Below are 14,855 nucleotides of genomic sequence, written 5' to 3'. Positions count from 1 at the left end.
TGGAAGAGTGTTGGGGAACTCCCCCTCTCCATGTGTCTGCTCATGGCCTCTGATTCTGCAAGGGAGATTTAGTCTAAGGACAGTGGCAGATCTGGCACAAGTTGTGATCTGAGCCTGTTTTACATCAACTTTTGTATTTGTGCAACTTTCTGCTCAACAGAGAACAGAAGTAAGTTTTGTTCTTGCCCATTCAGAAGGCAGAGTGCCTTGTTTGCTGGAGCAATGAAAGAAGCTAAAACTGCCTTTCATATATCTCAGGATTCCCAGCAGTCAGCTGCATTCACACCATGTGTAAGATTTATTATTTCTGCACAGGCTTTGAAACCCACAGGCTTACAGTTAAACCACAAGTGGTTTTGTCAGTTTTCAGCACTGTCAGCATTCTCAGGGGCCTCTGGGAGTCAACCTGGGGACACCGGGCAAATTCTGGATTAATTTGTGTCAGAAACCTCCTTGTGCTGAACAGATCTTGCACTTACACTGTGAGTCCTATTTGTGATACAGAATTCAAAGCCATTCTAAATAACTGCAGTCTGCAAACTATTCTTCCACAAGCTGTTCTAGCAAATTAGTAAGAAGCAGTCATCGACAACCTTTAGTGTGAATTCTTTAAAAGAACTTGGGATATCTGAGCAAGGAGTTATTGATATTTAGTACAGCTAGTGTGGAGCAGGAGAACAGACTAAATAACTTCTTAAAATCCTTTATTCCCATTAAAAAGTCAGTGATGAAAACACAGGAATTCCTGTCTGTTCCAGCAGTGCCCATCCTCAAAATGCTTCTACTTTGTTATGGTTCAGCCCTGTTCTTCAGAGAAAACTCATTGTCCAGTCTCACTCCAGGTCATTTTGGACAAAACAACTTTGTACAGTTACATAGCTCTAAGCACCAAAGATCATATTTGTTATGCTATGGCATCATCTGTTTGATATCCCTGCATGGTTTCCTGCAAAGTCCTTCTAGTCAGTATTTCCAGCACTCCGTGGGAGATATTTTTATTAATTTTTTAAAATTTGGATTTTTTCAACATAAGAACTTCTATACTTATCTTAAATCTATTCAAATGCCATGAAAGTTCTCCTTTAAACTTCCTAACTGGTGTCCTCTCCAGAATTCATGAGTCTGTAATGTAATCTAGCCTTAAATCTCTGAAATCAGCCTGATAAAATCACCCAAGCAGTTCTTTGCTTCATTTTAACAACCTGAGTAATGCAGTGTGTTTGCCCAGGCGTATAAAAGCCAGCCAAGAAAGAGTGGAATCAAACCCAGGGATGTTTGCCTCATTAGAGAGGTTTTTCCTAAGGCACAGTTTGTGTCTTTTCCTTTGTGTTCCTCTCTCAAAACTTCAGCCTCACCTGGCCTTGGACTCCAGGCTGTTGCTTTGATGGTTCCACGTGTCTTCCTTGCCATGCAATCCATAAATCATTTTCTTGACTGGACCTATAGAGATGCTGCTTGCCTGGTTGATTGAAGGCAGCTGTTAAAGCCAAAGAGAAGCAAACTGTAGTCCTCTGAAGGCTTTTCTCCCATTCCTCTGCCTACAGACCTTTTGCTTTTTTAGAAAATGTGTCTCCAAGTATTCCTTGTGTTTCTGCAGTCACTAAATTGGTGCCAGAGAGCTTGCTGTGGTAACTTACTGCAGATCAGGAAAAGTGGTGTCATAATCCAGTTGTCATCAACATGTGATTTATGGTCTTCTGGAGTATCATGAGTCTCTGGAGATCTCCACTAACATGGATTTATTTAGCTTTTGCCAGCATGTGCTGAGCTCATCTTATAAATTGCCACCCTTTAAAATAATTTCCAACTCTCAGTCCATGTTTATCTTATTACAAATGGCAGCAATATTTCACTTTAAACCCCTGCACAGTGCAATAGGAATAAGCCTAGCACAATGAGCAGTAAATAAAAATTGTCTTCTTTACTCTGTCTCTTCCTTGTAAATTGCCTCATAAATAATGAAAGGATGGAAGGACAGGGATAACTACTCCAAATTAAGCATTTTTAAAAACATGCCCAGAGGTACCTTGGGAATCAGCCCCATTCCATTTGAAGGACCCACCACAACCTTAGGGACTGCCAGCATGACTCATCCTTCAAGGGGCAAACGGGGTGAATCAAATTAGAGCTTCTGGATTAACCTTTCCTGCTATTCTGCCTGCTCTTAAACACTCTCAAAAATATGTTCCAAGTGCTTCCATAAAGCTTCTGTGTGCAGAACCACACAGGGGTGCTGCACGTGATTAAACACAGCCTTGGGAAGGTTCTGTGGCCCAGCTGAGCTTTGTGCAGGACAAGGAGGTGCTGAAGGTGTTTTTCAAAAAGCATTCCAGCAGGTGCACCCTGCCAGGGCCACACAACATCATCTTACTGCTGCAATTTGCAGTTTGCTTGTGGGTTTTGGCAAACAGCCTGAACTGTCCTGTGAGCTTGAAATGAGTGGGCCAAATTCTGTCCATAGCACGTTGTGAAACCCTGCTGGCTTCAGATTGTTCTGTGTGTATTTAACAGGTCACAAAAACAAGGAGATGTGGAACTTCAGTGAGCCCATTAAATAACACACTCCAAAATGTCCTTTGAAAGGCAGCAAAGGACACACAGCACAAACTTACCAGCACCTGTAGTCCAAAGATGCTGCAGAAACCAATAGTGACAGTTCTCATGAAATGCCTATTTCATTTCCTTTCTCTGTTGTTTTTTTCTGACCAGACATAGGAAGAACCGTGAAGCAGCCAGTGAACTTTTGATGAGACTGAAAGATAACAGAGATCTCCAAAAGTTTCTTCAGGATTGCCAAGAGGTAAATCTGCACTTTCCTGCAGAAGAGCATTCTTACTCCATATTTTGTGAAGGCTGGAATGCTCAGTCATCCAGTAGTATTTAGTGTGGAGTAAACATAAAAAAAAACCCTGACCATACCACTGCAAAAAAGAATGTTTGCTTTTTCATTTCTCATGAACCAGATTTTCTTTGGTCATCTAAGCTAAAGACATAGAAAACTGTCCAAAGCAGTGAAGATTTTCTGTTGTGATAGAAATCATAACCATGTGGAATGTAGTGGGATTAGCAGTGTACTCACTAAGAGTTTTGGCTGCAGCTGTACAGATGTATGTGGCCTGATGCAGGGGATTTCAAGTGATTTCTAGCAAACATTAGTCAGAAGAATAGAAGGTTAAGAATAAAAAAGGAGCAAGATTAAGCTGTGTCATTTATGTGTGATTTACCTGATAGTTTACATGTGTTTAAAATTGTTAAGTATTATAACATTTGAAAAAAGAAATTCTTTCCAGATTTTCTAATCACTTACATGGACTGTTTACACTGAAGACAACATTTTAAAGTTTAGAATACTCATGCTCCTAGCACAAGGAATTAATCAAGTAATTTTCAGGTTATTTCATGGAGTACTGGCAGATAATAAAGAGCTTTGCCTGTGAGGTTTTGATCAGAAACTGGGGAAGTGATATTTGCTGCTTGGTTGCCTGGATTCAATCTGTTTCCCAGCATTGCATAAGCTGTCCATGAGCTTGCCTTCAATTGCTTCTTCTTTGATAGTTAAAACATGACAGATTAGCAAAAAATCTGCTGCTATTAGCAGCAGCTTCTTCCTTCCTCTGTGACAGCTCTGGTACAAAGATCCTCTGGCTCTCAGGGCTCTCCTGGCCTCAGTGTCAGTGTGGGTGTGTTCCCTAGGATCTGGTTATCCCCCCTATATCACTGGAAGAAAAAGGAAAGCATAAAAGCTCTAGTGTTGGCTGCCTGAATGCCTTTCCTCTCCCTTGTTTCTCTGCAGCCACTAAAACATGGATGTCTCAACTGCACAGTTCAAATGCAAACTTACAATTACCCAAATGTCAGGGATTTCTCCAATTCTCTTTGAGAGGACATTAACTTTGGTGATAATTGAAGGGCTGTTTCCTGAGAAAACTTAAAATTTACGTCAGTGTGGGGCCTGCTGACACCTCCTTTGGGCTGGAGGGTTTGTGGTGAAGCAGCACTGTCCTGTGGGGTGGAAGGGAGCCAAGGCAACACCTCCCCCTTGGCTTTTTCCTTAGCACTGCCTGTGAAGCTGGGAATTGTTAGGGAGCAGCTTTGAGCCAATCCCCATTTCACCCAGCAATGATCCCTTGGCCTTCCTGCCTGCTGCTGCCTTGGGGACAGCTTCCCATCTGTGTGTAACCTGAGGAAAGGCAGAGTGTTTTCTGCAGCCCTTCCCTTCCCTTCCCAGGGCAGCCACACTGTCACTGTCACCCCTCACTGAGGGGTGGCCTCCTGCCCCTCTCTCCTTCCTGCAGAGCTGGGGATGAGGGTCAGGGGCACTCCAGAGCAGTGGGACAATGCTCCTCACAGCAGCCAGCAGGGATAAACCCTCCTCTGGGGCCACAGGTGGGGGAAACCAGCAGATTTTGTTGTGTTGAGGAGTCAGAAACACTGTCACAGGTTAGTCCTGGAGCACTGTTTTTCTGACTTTCTTGCACACATCAATATGAATGTGTAAAATAAATTTGCCAGGTGAATGAAACAGTGACAGCGGACAATCCTGACTGGAGGAGATGTGATAAATGTTGCCAATTAGTTTTCTTTGTATTCCTGCTCTTTCTCAGCTCACCTTCGAGGGAGGAGTTTACAGCTGACCTTCCCTCTGAGTGCTTGGAAGGCCCAGCACTGTCTGGGCTCATTTCTCCAGGGACATGCTGAAAGCTCTTGGCAGGACTCTGCACTCTGAAGTTTCTGTCCCAGAGTGCTGGCAGGATTTGCCATGTGAGCCTCCCTGCAGGACAGGCTGGCAGCTTGGCTCCTGGCACAGTCTGGAACTCAGTGGCACTCAGAGCCTTTCCCCTTGCCTTGCTGCTGCCCCAGGCTCACAAGGATTTGTCACTGCATTTCCCTTCCTTCCTGCAGGCTTGGCTCTGCAGAGTGGCAGCCAAGAGCAGGAACAGGGTCTTGTGTACAGGTGCAAAGGATGGAGGAAACCTCATCCTCTCCTGGCCTTAACAACTTTTGGAGAAATAAATACTCTAACTGTGCTTTTGAGGCAATTTAGGGAACTGAATTATTTTTTGAAAATCTACTTTCACACTCAAGGTACTGGTTTTTAGAGCCTATAGTGGTTGCAAAACTCAGATTTTAGCAATGAGCCCTTAAATACTTTATCTGCATTTCTGTGCTCTGAGGGGTTTATCCCTGCAGGCCCTGGCTCTGAACCACATGCTGTCCCTGTTTTGCCTTCCCCCAGCTGGTAACAGGAATGATCCGGCCTCTCCTTGGGAAGCACTTTTAAATCCCTAGAAGCCTTAATGCTGTGGCTGAGTAAAAGCAAACAGTGAAAGCCAAGCAGTGCAATTTGCAGAGCAGAGCAGCTGTCCCCTCCCCAGAAAGGCAAGACTAAAACCACTAATTCTGGGTTATATCTTAATCTCCATGTAGACTTTGACTGTTCAGCAGCACAGTAGCCTGTTCTAATGCAACCTTGTACCTACAGAGCTCTTCAATAACATGAGCAATTTTCTGTTTAGACTTGATGGGAAGATCCAATGAGGAGCTTCTCTGATTGCTCTGATAAGTTTTCCCTTTCTGGGGAGAAGTGCATTTACAAGGACCATTGAAATTTTAAGGGGCAGTTGAAAGGAGGCTCATGAGTGAGAAATGGAATTTGTTGCCCTGTGTCCTGAGCACACAGCAGAGGCCTCTGTTCCTCTCCTTTTTGGGCTGCTTGCTCACCCAAGTGCTGTTCTAGAAACCAAGCTGAGATTTGTTATGACATTTTCCGCTCTAAATATGCAGAAAATGGACCTTTTCAAATTCTGTAAACATTCCTGTGAATGTGGTTTTTATCCACACCTCAGGGATAGTTGAGGCAGTCAGACTCACCCTGGGAGGAAATGCAATGTTGGCTGCTAGGATCATTTTCACATTCCATTTGCACTTGGCAAATCAACTGTCTCTTAAAGTATTGGTTTTCTCTAGTGGTGATATGGAAATTGTCCCCAGTGCCTTTGTGCTTGCTGAAAATCAGACAGAAAACAGTCTTGGATTTTATATAATGGGGAAAGGAAAGTCTCCAGTACCAAAACACTACAGGAGATTGGATAAATAAACAAATTACTTATGTAAACTTATACAGAGAAAAGACTGAAGGGAAAAGGTACAAATGTGCTGTGAATTAATGGTACAAAACCATCTGTAAGAGCCTCCACAAAACCATCTGACCAATAAGCAGTACACATGTCCCTGTTTCTCTTGCAGTTGAACTGGGTGGGACATGTGTGTTTGATTCTGCTTATCATAGAGGTGATTCCTTTCTGCTTCAATCAAGGGTTATTTATGTATTGGAGATGGATGCTAGAGTTGAACTGTTAAAGAGGCAGATCTTTGGCTGAACCCTGAGTAAATCCCTGAGTTAGAGCAGTCTCTGAATCTCACACAACTCTTCTGTAGATGCATCTCTTTATCCTTGATCTGGAGGCATTTTGCATTATTTCACACAGGAATGTTTCCTCACACCCCCATGTATTTTCCTTTCCAGCTCTCCCTCTGGATCAATGAGAAGATGCTCACAGCCCAGGATATGTCCTATGATGAGGCGAGGAACTTGCACAGCAAGTGGCTGAAGCATCAGGCATTCATGGCAGAGCTTGCATCCAACAAAGAGTGGCTGGAGAAGATTGAAAAGGTAGGTAAAGAACATCCAAAAAATGCCCTTGTCTTAGTCCAGGGTGGTTTTGCACAGAGATGGGATCTGTTCCTCTGCAGAACTGGTCCTTAAATCATCCCACAGCTGAGATTTCTGGTGCATTGTGTCTCCATCCAACCCATTTTATTCTTCATTGATGTTAAAAGTCTTTTGTCCAAGACATTCACTCAGACATTGGCTAAGGTGCCAGTTTAGTTTTGTCTAGTCCTTCCTATCTGCCAGAAGGAAGGCAGAGCCTAAATTTCATACCCAAAGGGTAAGTGGGGCAAGTGTTGGGATTTGAACCAATGAAGCAGAAACACTTCCTGGGAAATAACAGAATATAGAGAATAACTGAGTTTATTCTTCTGTGCTGCTAAGCTGGCTTTCATTCATTTACAACTATAGCCAAGCTGCCTTTCCCCATACAAAATTAGGACATGAGGTAAAGAACATCCAGTTTTGTGATTAATTAAGATTCACAGCTCTGTATCAAGTTATTTGAAGCCTTAATATGCTGTGATGAGCTGTACTTCCCCCCCCTCCCCATTTCTCCTGTGCAGCTCTGGAGCACTGAGGAGTCTCCTCTTTAGCTCTGACAGTGGGTTTCTGTTCAGTGTAAGTTAGCTTAATTGCTCATTTCCTCTCCCACTTTGGCACTCCATATCCCATTAGAGGCTTTTCTCTGATCTACAAATAGCAATACCCTTTAATGGTGTAATTAGAAGGCTGCTCTTGGTACTGGAAGTTCCTTTTTAGTGATGCTAATACATCCTTCTCCTTTGCCTCTGAAAAATCAGATTGCAGCAAAGGACCAGGGTTGTGTGCAGAGTTGTGACAGTCCCTGGATTAACATTCATATGGAATGTTCTGGGTTGGGGGCAGCATTCCCATCTGCACCCAGCTGAATAGATAGATAGGGGTAATTAGAATGGAGACAATATTTCCCAAACTCTCCCAGCATTATGCTGTGTGTTCATGGTTCTCTGGTGATGTGGCCCAAAGGAGCTGGGGCCTCAGGAAATGCTGTGTGTGCAGCTCTAGCTCCCTGCTCCATCCTGCCTGAGCCATGGCCCCAGGAGCTCCCTTTGGGCAACATGTGCAATGCAGAAGAGAAAGGAGGCATTGCTTGACCTTCCCATTGCTAAAAATCCCTCTTCCAGGCAGCAGAGAGACCTGGGAGCTGATGTTCTGGAAGGAGTCACTGGGTAATTGGAGATAGAAAATGAGTGGTTGATGCTGCCAGCAGATGAGAAATCCTGAGTGCTTATTAATCAGGATAATTGCCCTAACGGGCTGTGAGTGCTCCCAAGGAGGTACCATTTGGTTGCTCTTTGCTTTGCAGGAGGGAATGCAGCTCATTGCAGAGAAACCAGAGACTGAGGCCGTGGTGAAAGAGAAGCTGACCGGTCTCCACCAAATGTGGGACGAGCTTGAATCCACCACCCAGACCAAGGCTCAGCGTCTCTTCGATGCAAACAAGGCAGAGCTTTTTACCCAGAGCTGTGCAGACCTGGATAAGTGGCTGAATGGTTTGGAGAGCCAAATCCAGTCGGATGACTACGGAAAAGATCTCACCAGTGTCAACATCCTGTTGAAGAAGCAGCAGGTAAACAGAGCATGGGGTGCAGCAGGCAGGAAGCAGATACCTGCACTAAAAGGAATGGGTAGGGCAGGCTTTCAGTTTAGAAAAGAAAGAACTGCTTTTCTTTCTTCCTATTCTTTCATGTATCTTTAAGAAGAACAAGAAAGTCATCCAGCAACAAATCAGACAATGGTTATTAATATGGTAAATCATCACTGACCAGCATCTGTTCTCCCTTCTGAGGAAGCTGTTGATATGCCCTAATTGTATGAACAGCTTTCATCCTGGTTTTCAGGACCCTTTTGCCATGTTTCTGTTTAGATGCTGGAGAATCAAATGGATGTCCGTAAGAAGGAGATAGAGGAGCTGCAAAGCCAGGCAAAGGCTTTGAGCCAAGAGGGCAAGAGTACAGATGAAGTCGATGGCAAACGCCTTACCGTAGAAAAGAAATTCTTGGAGCTGCTGGAGCCTTTGAATGAGAGAAAGGCCAACCTGCTGGCCTCTAAAGAGATCCACCAGTTCAACCGGGATGTGGAAGATGAAATCGTGAGTATCAAAGAAATCCCATTCCCCAGCCAGTAGGAAAATGTTGGAATACTTCTGCTTTTGGCAGCTTGTGTGTTCCAGCCTCTCTCTGCTGTCCCAAGTGTATCTGGGGTTGCTTGAAATCATGTGTGCTCTCTCTTTCAGTTGTGGGTCGGAGAGAGGATGCCCATAGCTACATCTACTGATCATGGACACAACCTCCAGACTGTGCAGCTACTAATAAAGAAAAATCAGGTAAGTAGGTGCTGTTAGAGCTCCATACCTGCTATTTCTCCTTAGTGCTGACTAATTTGGGAAGGAAATGTTTGGGGTAAAACAATGGGTGCTATGGCATGACCACAGGGGGTGGCACAGCTCCAGGGTTGTCCACATGAGCTGATGGTGTGTGTTTTGCTGCCCCTCTGGAGTTAAGACCCCTGGCTTGTATTTTCTTTTCATTTGTGCATTGTCTCATCAGTCAGTTTTCTCCCATGTAGACCCTTCAGAAGGAAATCCAGGGTCACCAGCCTCGTATCGATGACATTTTTGAGAGGAGTCAGAACATCATCACAGAGAGCAGCCCCAATGCTGAAGTCATCCAGCAGAGACTTGCAGACTTGAAGCAGCTGTGGAACCTCCTCATCGAGGAGTCGGAGAAGCGCCACAAGCGCCTGGAGGAGTCTCACAGGGCTCAGCAGTATTACTTCGATGCAGCCGAGGCTGAGGCCTGGATGAGTGAGCAGGAGCTCTACATGATGTCAGAAGAGAAAGCCAAGGTGAGCAGCTCCACAGTGACACTACTGTGGCCTTAATTGCTTTGCTGGAGGGAGGCAGGTGACATAATTTGGTGTGGCTCTATGGAATGGTAACATAAACAAATGTAACTTCCTGGTGTAGCCAAGTGATCATGGCTTCTACCTGTTCTGACATCTTTGATCGTGTGCAGGATAGGCTGTGCTGTATGGAACCAGGGAAGCATCCTCACACTGTAGAGGGCAACTCTGTGCCTGCCTTCACTGCAAGGCCAGGATTACCAGCGTGGTCCAGTTAGGTCCAGTTTTCTGTTAGTTTTGAGTGGCAGCACAACATACCTGAATGTATGGGTACAGGAATGGGGCCTGGTGGTCAGTCAGCTGCTACCACTGTCACCACCTTGACTCCCAGTGACCATCAGCTTTGACTCCCAGCTTCACACCATACCAAAGAGAACGTAAAATCCTGTTTTCCAAGGAGGTGTTAGTGCTGGAGCTTGTTTGTTATCAACATAAATGCACCGTGTTTCCTGCCCTGGTAAAATAAAGTTTAGCTTTGTATCAGGAGAACACATTCCACAGGTGTTCAGTCTCCCATTAACAATGGCTTGTTTTCTTTTTATCTATTGCAAATAGCTCACTATGCAAAATATTGTATTGAAAAGACTTATTGACAGTATCAGTTAACACTGAGAGCAGGAGGCTGGTTTTCTTAGCTATAACAGTGCATAAAAAGTTTCAATTGGAACTTCTCCAGACACTTTGATGGAGAACCCATTGGCATGGACTGTGTAGGATTTCTTTTCTTTGCCCCATGCTGTTGTTGAGATGCCTGACTAGTGGTGTGTCTTAATCTGTTCCACGTTTCTGAGCCCTGCACCAGTGCTGTGGAAACACATAAAAAGCTTCATAGAAGAGGAAACTCAACACACTCAGTGCCCAGCTGATGTAATTTTGTTCTGCACCCCACAGGGATTGGTGCATTCTCTCTTTCACTCATTATTTTGCTTTCTGGGGGTACTGTTTGCTGTGACATCAACTGTACTGTACCATTGGCAGAAGGACTTCAGGCTGTACTTGGGAGCAGCTCCTTATAATTCTTCCTGCCATTTTCTGTCACCTTTACAGGATGAACAGAGTGCAGTGTCCATGCTGAAGAAACACCAGATTTTGGAACAAGCTGTAGAAGATTATGCTGAAACTGTGCACCAGCTTTCAAAGACCAGCAGAACTTTGGTGGCAGATAATCACCCAGAAAGGTATTAATTGCCATTTTTAATTGGATTATGAGTTCTTTTAGCAATTCAGTCCCTTTGGGTGGTTCTGACACACAAAGACCACTGCAGAGAGTAAGTAGCTCAGAGGCTCATGCAGGTGAAGAGAAGTTTAGCCTCACTCAATTCAAGGTGTCAGTTGGACCACCTGATTTGCCCAGAGACAGGGTCAGTATGTGCAGCTGCTGATTTCTGGTGGTTCTGGACACCTGGAATACCTGTCCCCTGTGCAGGCTGCAGTGTCAGGTCTTGGCACACTGCTGAACCTCATGGAGCAGAGCAGTCCTCAGGCCAAGGTCCAGATCTGCTCTTCCAACCAACTTTAATGTCCAGCAGAGAAGGTCACTGTCATTAATCCTTCTTCAGAGCTCCCCGAGATCTGCTTCTTCTCTTTTTCCAGCAGAATCACAGCCTGGAATCAGATGCTTTAAACATGGGCACATTACCATCTTACTTTTGGTAAATTTATCTCACTTTTCATAAATTGCTTTCCCTGAGGGAGAACTCAGGAAGCTTAAGAACAATTTTGCTGTAAGAGGTGCAGCTCAGCAGATAGAATTCTCCACTGGGTTCAGCTCCAAAGCTGATTCCACTCTGAGGCTGATGTATTTAACTGCTCAGCCTGCACAGGCTGTAAGGTGGCCCTGGCCTAGGCCAGACACACTCTGCCTCTGGTGGAAGGTTGTTATTTAACTCGAAAGCACTCTCTTGTGGTCATGATCGCTTCTGATGAGAGCAGATTTCCTGGCTGAGCTGTCTGAGTACCAGAATAACATCATCAACTTTACAAGGCAGATGGAAGGTGCTTTGACAGCACTGAGTGGCTCAGACAAAATAGAGGCAAAAGATACAGCAAGTAGAAATATTCATCCCTTGTGCAAATGCTGAGCTTTAAGGGGTAAGAAACCCATGAGTGCTGCTGAACTCTGAAGCAGAGTTTAACTGAGAAGGAACTGCTCCCTGCCTCAGCAGCTCAGATCCTGCCTGTAGCTTTGGGAGAAGTCTCTGGTGTGCTCTGTGTCCAGACAAATGGAGAGCTGGATTCCAGCTCCCCTCTCTAAAGCCAGGGGCTTACAGTGCAGGACAGACAAGCTTCCCAGCTATTGCTGCCACCTCTGCTAGCAGAGGATTCGTCCACACATCCAAGTCAAATTCCTGCCTGCAGCAGACAGGCATTTTGTGGATTAAATACCCCTAGGGACTTCTATTCTTTGCAGTTTTCCCCACTGGGCTTTGCTTGCAAAGGCCGTGCAGACTCAGTGCTGCTTGCTTTTCCAGCGAGCGCATCAGCATGCGCCAGTCCAAGGTGGACAAGCTCTACGCGGGCCTGAAGGACCTGGCAGAGGAGAGGAGGGGCAAGCTGGACGAGAGGCACCGGCTGTTCCAGCTCAACCGCGAGGTGGATGACCTGGAGCAGTGGATTGCCGAGAGGGAGGTGGTGGCAGGGTCCCACGAGCTGGGCCAGGACTACGAACACGTCACGGTGAGTCCTTGGAGGGCCTCTCTGGTGCTGCTCACAGGGGGTGGCTTGGCTTGCTCAGCTCTCTGAGTAGCCACAGTGCTGCATGAGGCTCTTTCTGTGCCTCGCAGATGCTGCAGGAGCGGTTCCGGGAGTTCGCCCGGGACACCGGGAACATCGGGCAGGAGCGGGTGGACACCGTCAACCACATGGCCGATGAACTCATCAACTCCGGCCACTCGGACGCTGCCACCATCGCCGAGTGGAAGGACGGACTCAATGAGGCCTGGGCGGATCTCCTGGAGCTCATCGACACGAGAACACAAATCCTCGCAGCCTCTTATGAACTGCACAAATTTTACCACGATGCCAAGGAGATCTTAGGACGTATCCAAGACAAACATAAGAAACTGCCCGAGGAGCTTGGTAGAGACCAAAACACAGTGGAAACACTACAGAGAATGCACACGACGTTTGAGCACGACATCCAGGCCCTGGGCACCCAGGTGTGTGGCAGGTGAACTGTGGGTGTGGGAACCTGAGCTGCAGAGTTTACTGCTGCCCTTGGCCCCTCCATGGCGGGGAGACAGAGTGCTGCCAGCTACTCCCACATGTAGTGCTGTGGGAATAACCTCACCTGCATCCTTTCCTTATCTGTCTGGCTGCTGCTCTGTCTTTGCATTCAGTTGAAATCTAAAGTAGCAATCTGTAAGTACACTGGTTTCTGAACATGTTGGCAGTTGTTGGATGTTATTCCATTTCCTGTCCTTGGCTGAAGAAGAAATGAGAAAGGCAGAGAGCTTCTGTATTGATTTAAAGTACAAAATATGAAGTTATGTATAAGCCTGGTTGGCTTTTTGAGGTTTGGTTTTAATTTTGTTGGTCAGTTTCGTTTTTTTGTTTTAAAAAACACCAAAAAGCCCCAGTCAAATCCTTTGTGCCAGGCACTGTTTATTTTTCCTTTCTGAGAGGCAAAGGTCTACAATGAGGCTTTCTGTCTTGGTTATCAACCTGGGCATTCTGAATTAAATATGGCCTTTCTTGAGAGCAAAAGAGATTTAAAATCCACAGTTCAGGCAAAGATTTTGAAAAGCATCCAAACTTGATCTAATTCTGAATCTTTTGAAGCTAAGGTGTGCCAAGTAGAAGGTGGCAGCTGCTGATACAGCACAGGGGGGATTCTAAATCAAAATACAACAATCAGCTGCCACAAGGAGAATTTGGGGAACAAGTTGTTTAAGGAATGGAGGAATTACAACTGACTGTATTTATCCCAGTAGATCAAGAAAGAGCTTTTATGGCCCAGCTGCCAGCCAATTCTCTGTTAGGTTGCAATTTAGACTAAAAGGAGATAGAGCAAGCATTTGATTTTCCAGGTGTTTTACTTTCAGAAGCTGTAGATCTTATACAGAAAATGGGAGACATTCACCAAACATCAATCCCAGTCTCTCAAAATGTAATTATAATCAAAAAGGAATATGTAATCACAGCGCAGAGCTGTGGGGAAGGCACTTAGGATAATTTCTGGGTGAAACAGCCAGAGCACCGAGGTGGATCATTTTGAGAGAGGCATGGTCTCTGTGGCTGTAGGTAGAAGGCTATTGATTTGATGTTAAAAATAATTAATTCTTAGACAAAAGCTAATGGAATGTTTCCTGGCTTGCAAAATATGGAAAACAGACAGGAATTAGCATTTGCCATCCCAAGACAGTGTTTGAAAGGAAAAGATTTCTAATAGTAGAAGATTCTTAATATTTCCACACTTTCTTCTCTTTGAAGTCATTATCTACATTTTTGAAAAATACCCTCTGTCAGCTGCAGTAGTGGTCTGGACACTGAGTTCCCAGGTGTTTTTGTCCCTTGTATGAGAGGAAGGGAATTAGATGATGAAAATGGTACTCATTTGCCCTGACACGTAACAGACACTTGATTTTGGCCCTGTGTCTTACAGTGAGTTCAGGCAGTGGCAAATCTTTGCTATCCCTTGATCCTACAGTTCTCTGAGGGATAGTACTGGCTCACTAACAGCACAGACCTTTCTGGTGTGAACAGACCTAATCCATTTGCAGTGGCTTTAGAAAGCCCCTCAGGTGAGGAATTAGCAGATAAGTGTCCCTGTCTTTGTGACTCAGGAGTCACAGCCCCACTGATGGCTTTGTCTCTCCCACCCTGCTGCAGGTGCGACAGCTGCAGGAGGATGCAGCGCGCCTCCAGGCTGCCTACGCAGGGGACAAGGCTGATGACATCCAGAAGAGGGAAAACGAGGTCCTTGAGGCATGGAAGGCACTGCTGGATGCCTGTGAGGGCCGCAGGGTGAGGCTGGTGGACACAGGAGACAAATTCCGCTTCTTCAGCATGGTTCGGGACCTCATGCTCTGGATGGAGGACGTTATCCGGCAGATAGAAGCCCAGGAAAAGCCAAGGTAATGCAAGGCATCCCTTCTCCATCCAAAGATAAGGCTGAAGAACATCTGTCACCTGAGGAACATCTGTAGGGTGTCACTACTCTCATCACTGAGAGTGGCTTTCAGAGCCTGCTGCTGGAGCAACTTGCTCATGTGGGTGGCTGCTGGAATAATTGCCATGG

The 14,855-nt window shown here is 45.5% G+C and overlaps 1 protein-coding gene across 3 annotated transcripts in view; it reads left to right on the top strand.

The window, feature by feature from the left end:
• The window catches only part of SPTBN1 (spectrin beta, non-erythrocytic 1), a 113,722-nt gene that overhangs the window by 85,139 nt on the left and 13,728 nt on the right, over positions 1 to 14,855 (top strand). For all 3 annotated transcript variants that reach the window (XM_050972715.1, XM_030236304.2, XM_009093731.4), the window contains 10 exons: positions 2,710 to 2,800; positions 6,527 to 6,673; positions 8,019 to 8,282; positions 8,580 to 8,804; positions 8,949 to 9,038; positions 9,281 to 9,559; positions 10,664 to 10,794; positions 12,088 to 12,292; positions 12,400 to 12,774; positions 14,447 to 14,691. In XM_050972715.1, the coding sequence (XP_050828672.1) occupies positions 2,710 to 2,800; positions 6,527 to 6,673; positions 8,019 to 8,282; positions 8,580 to 8,804; positions 8,949 to 9,038; positions 9,281 to 9,559; positions 10,664 to 10,794; positions 12,088 to 12,292; positions 12,400 to 12,774; positions 14,447 to 14,691 (2,052 nt within the window). The remainder of the gene's footprint in view (positions 1 to 2,709; positions 2,801 to 6,526; positions 6,674 to 8,018; positions 8,283 to 8,579; positions 8,805 to 8,948; positions 9,039 to 9,280; positions 9,560 to 10,663; positions 10,795 to 12,087; positions 12,293 to 12,399; positions 12,775 to 14,446; positions 14,692 to 14,855) is intronic.

This window comes from Serinus canaria, chromosome 3, assembly GCF_022539315.1.
Source record: "Serinus canaria isolate serCan28SL12 chromosome 3, serCan2020, whole genome shotgun sequence".
In the NCBI taxonomy this organism is placed as follows: domain Eukaryota; kingdom Metazoa; phylum Chordata; class Aves; order Passeriformes; family Fringillidae; genus Serinus; species Serinus canaria.
This window is presented reverse-complemented; position numbering and strand designations above follow the sequence as displayed.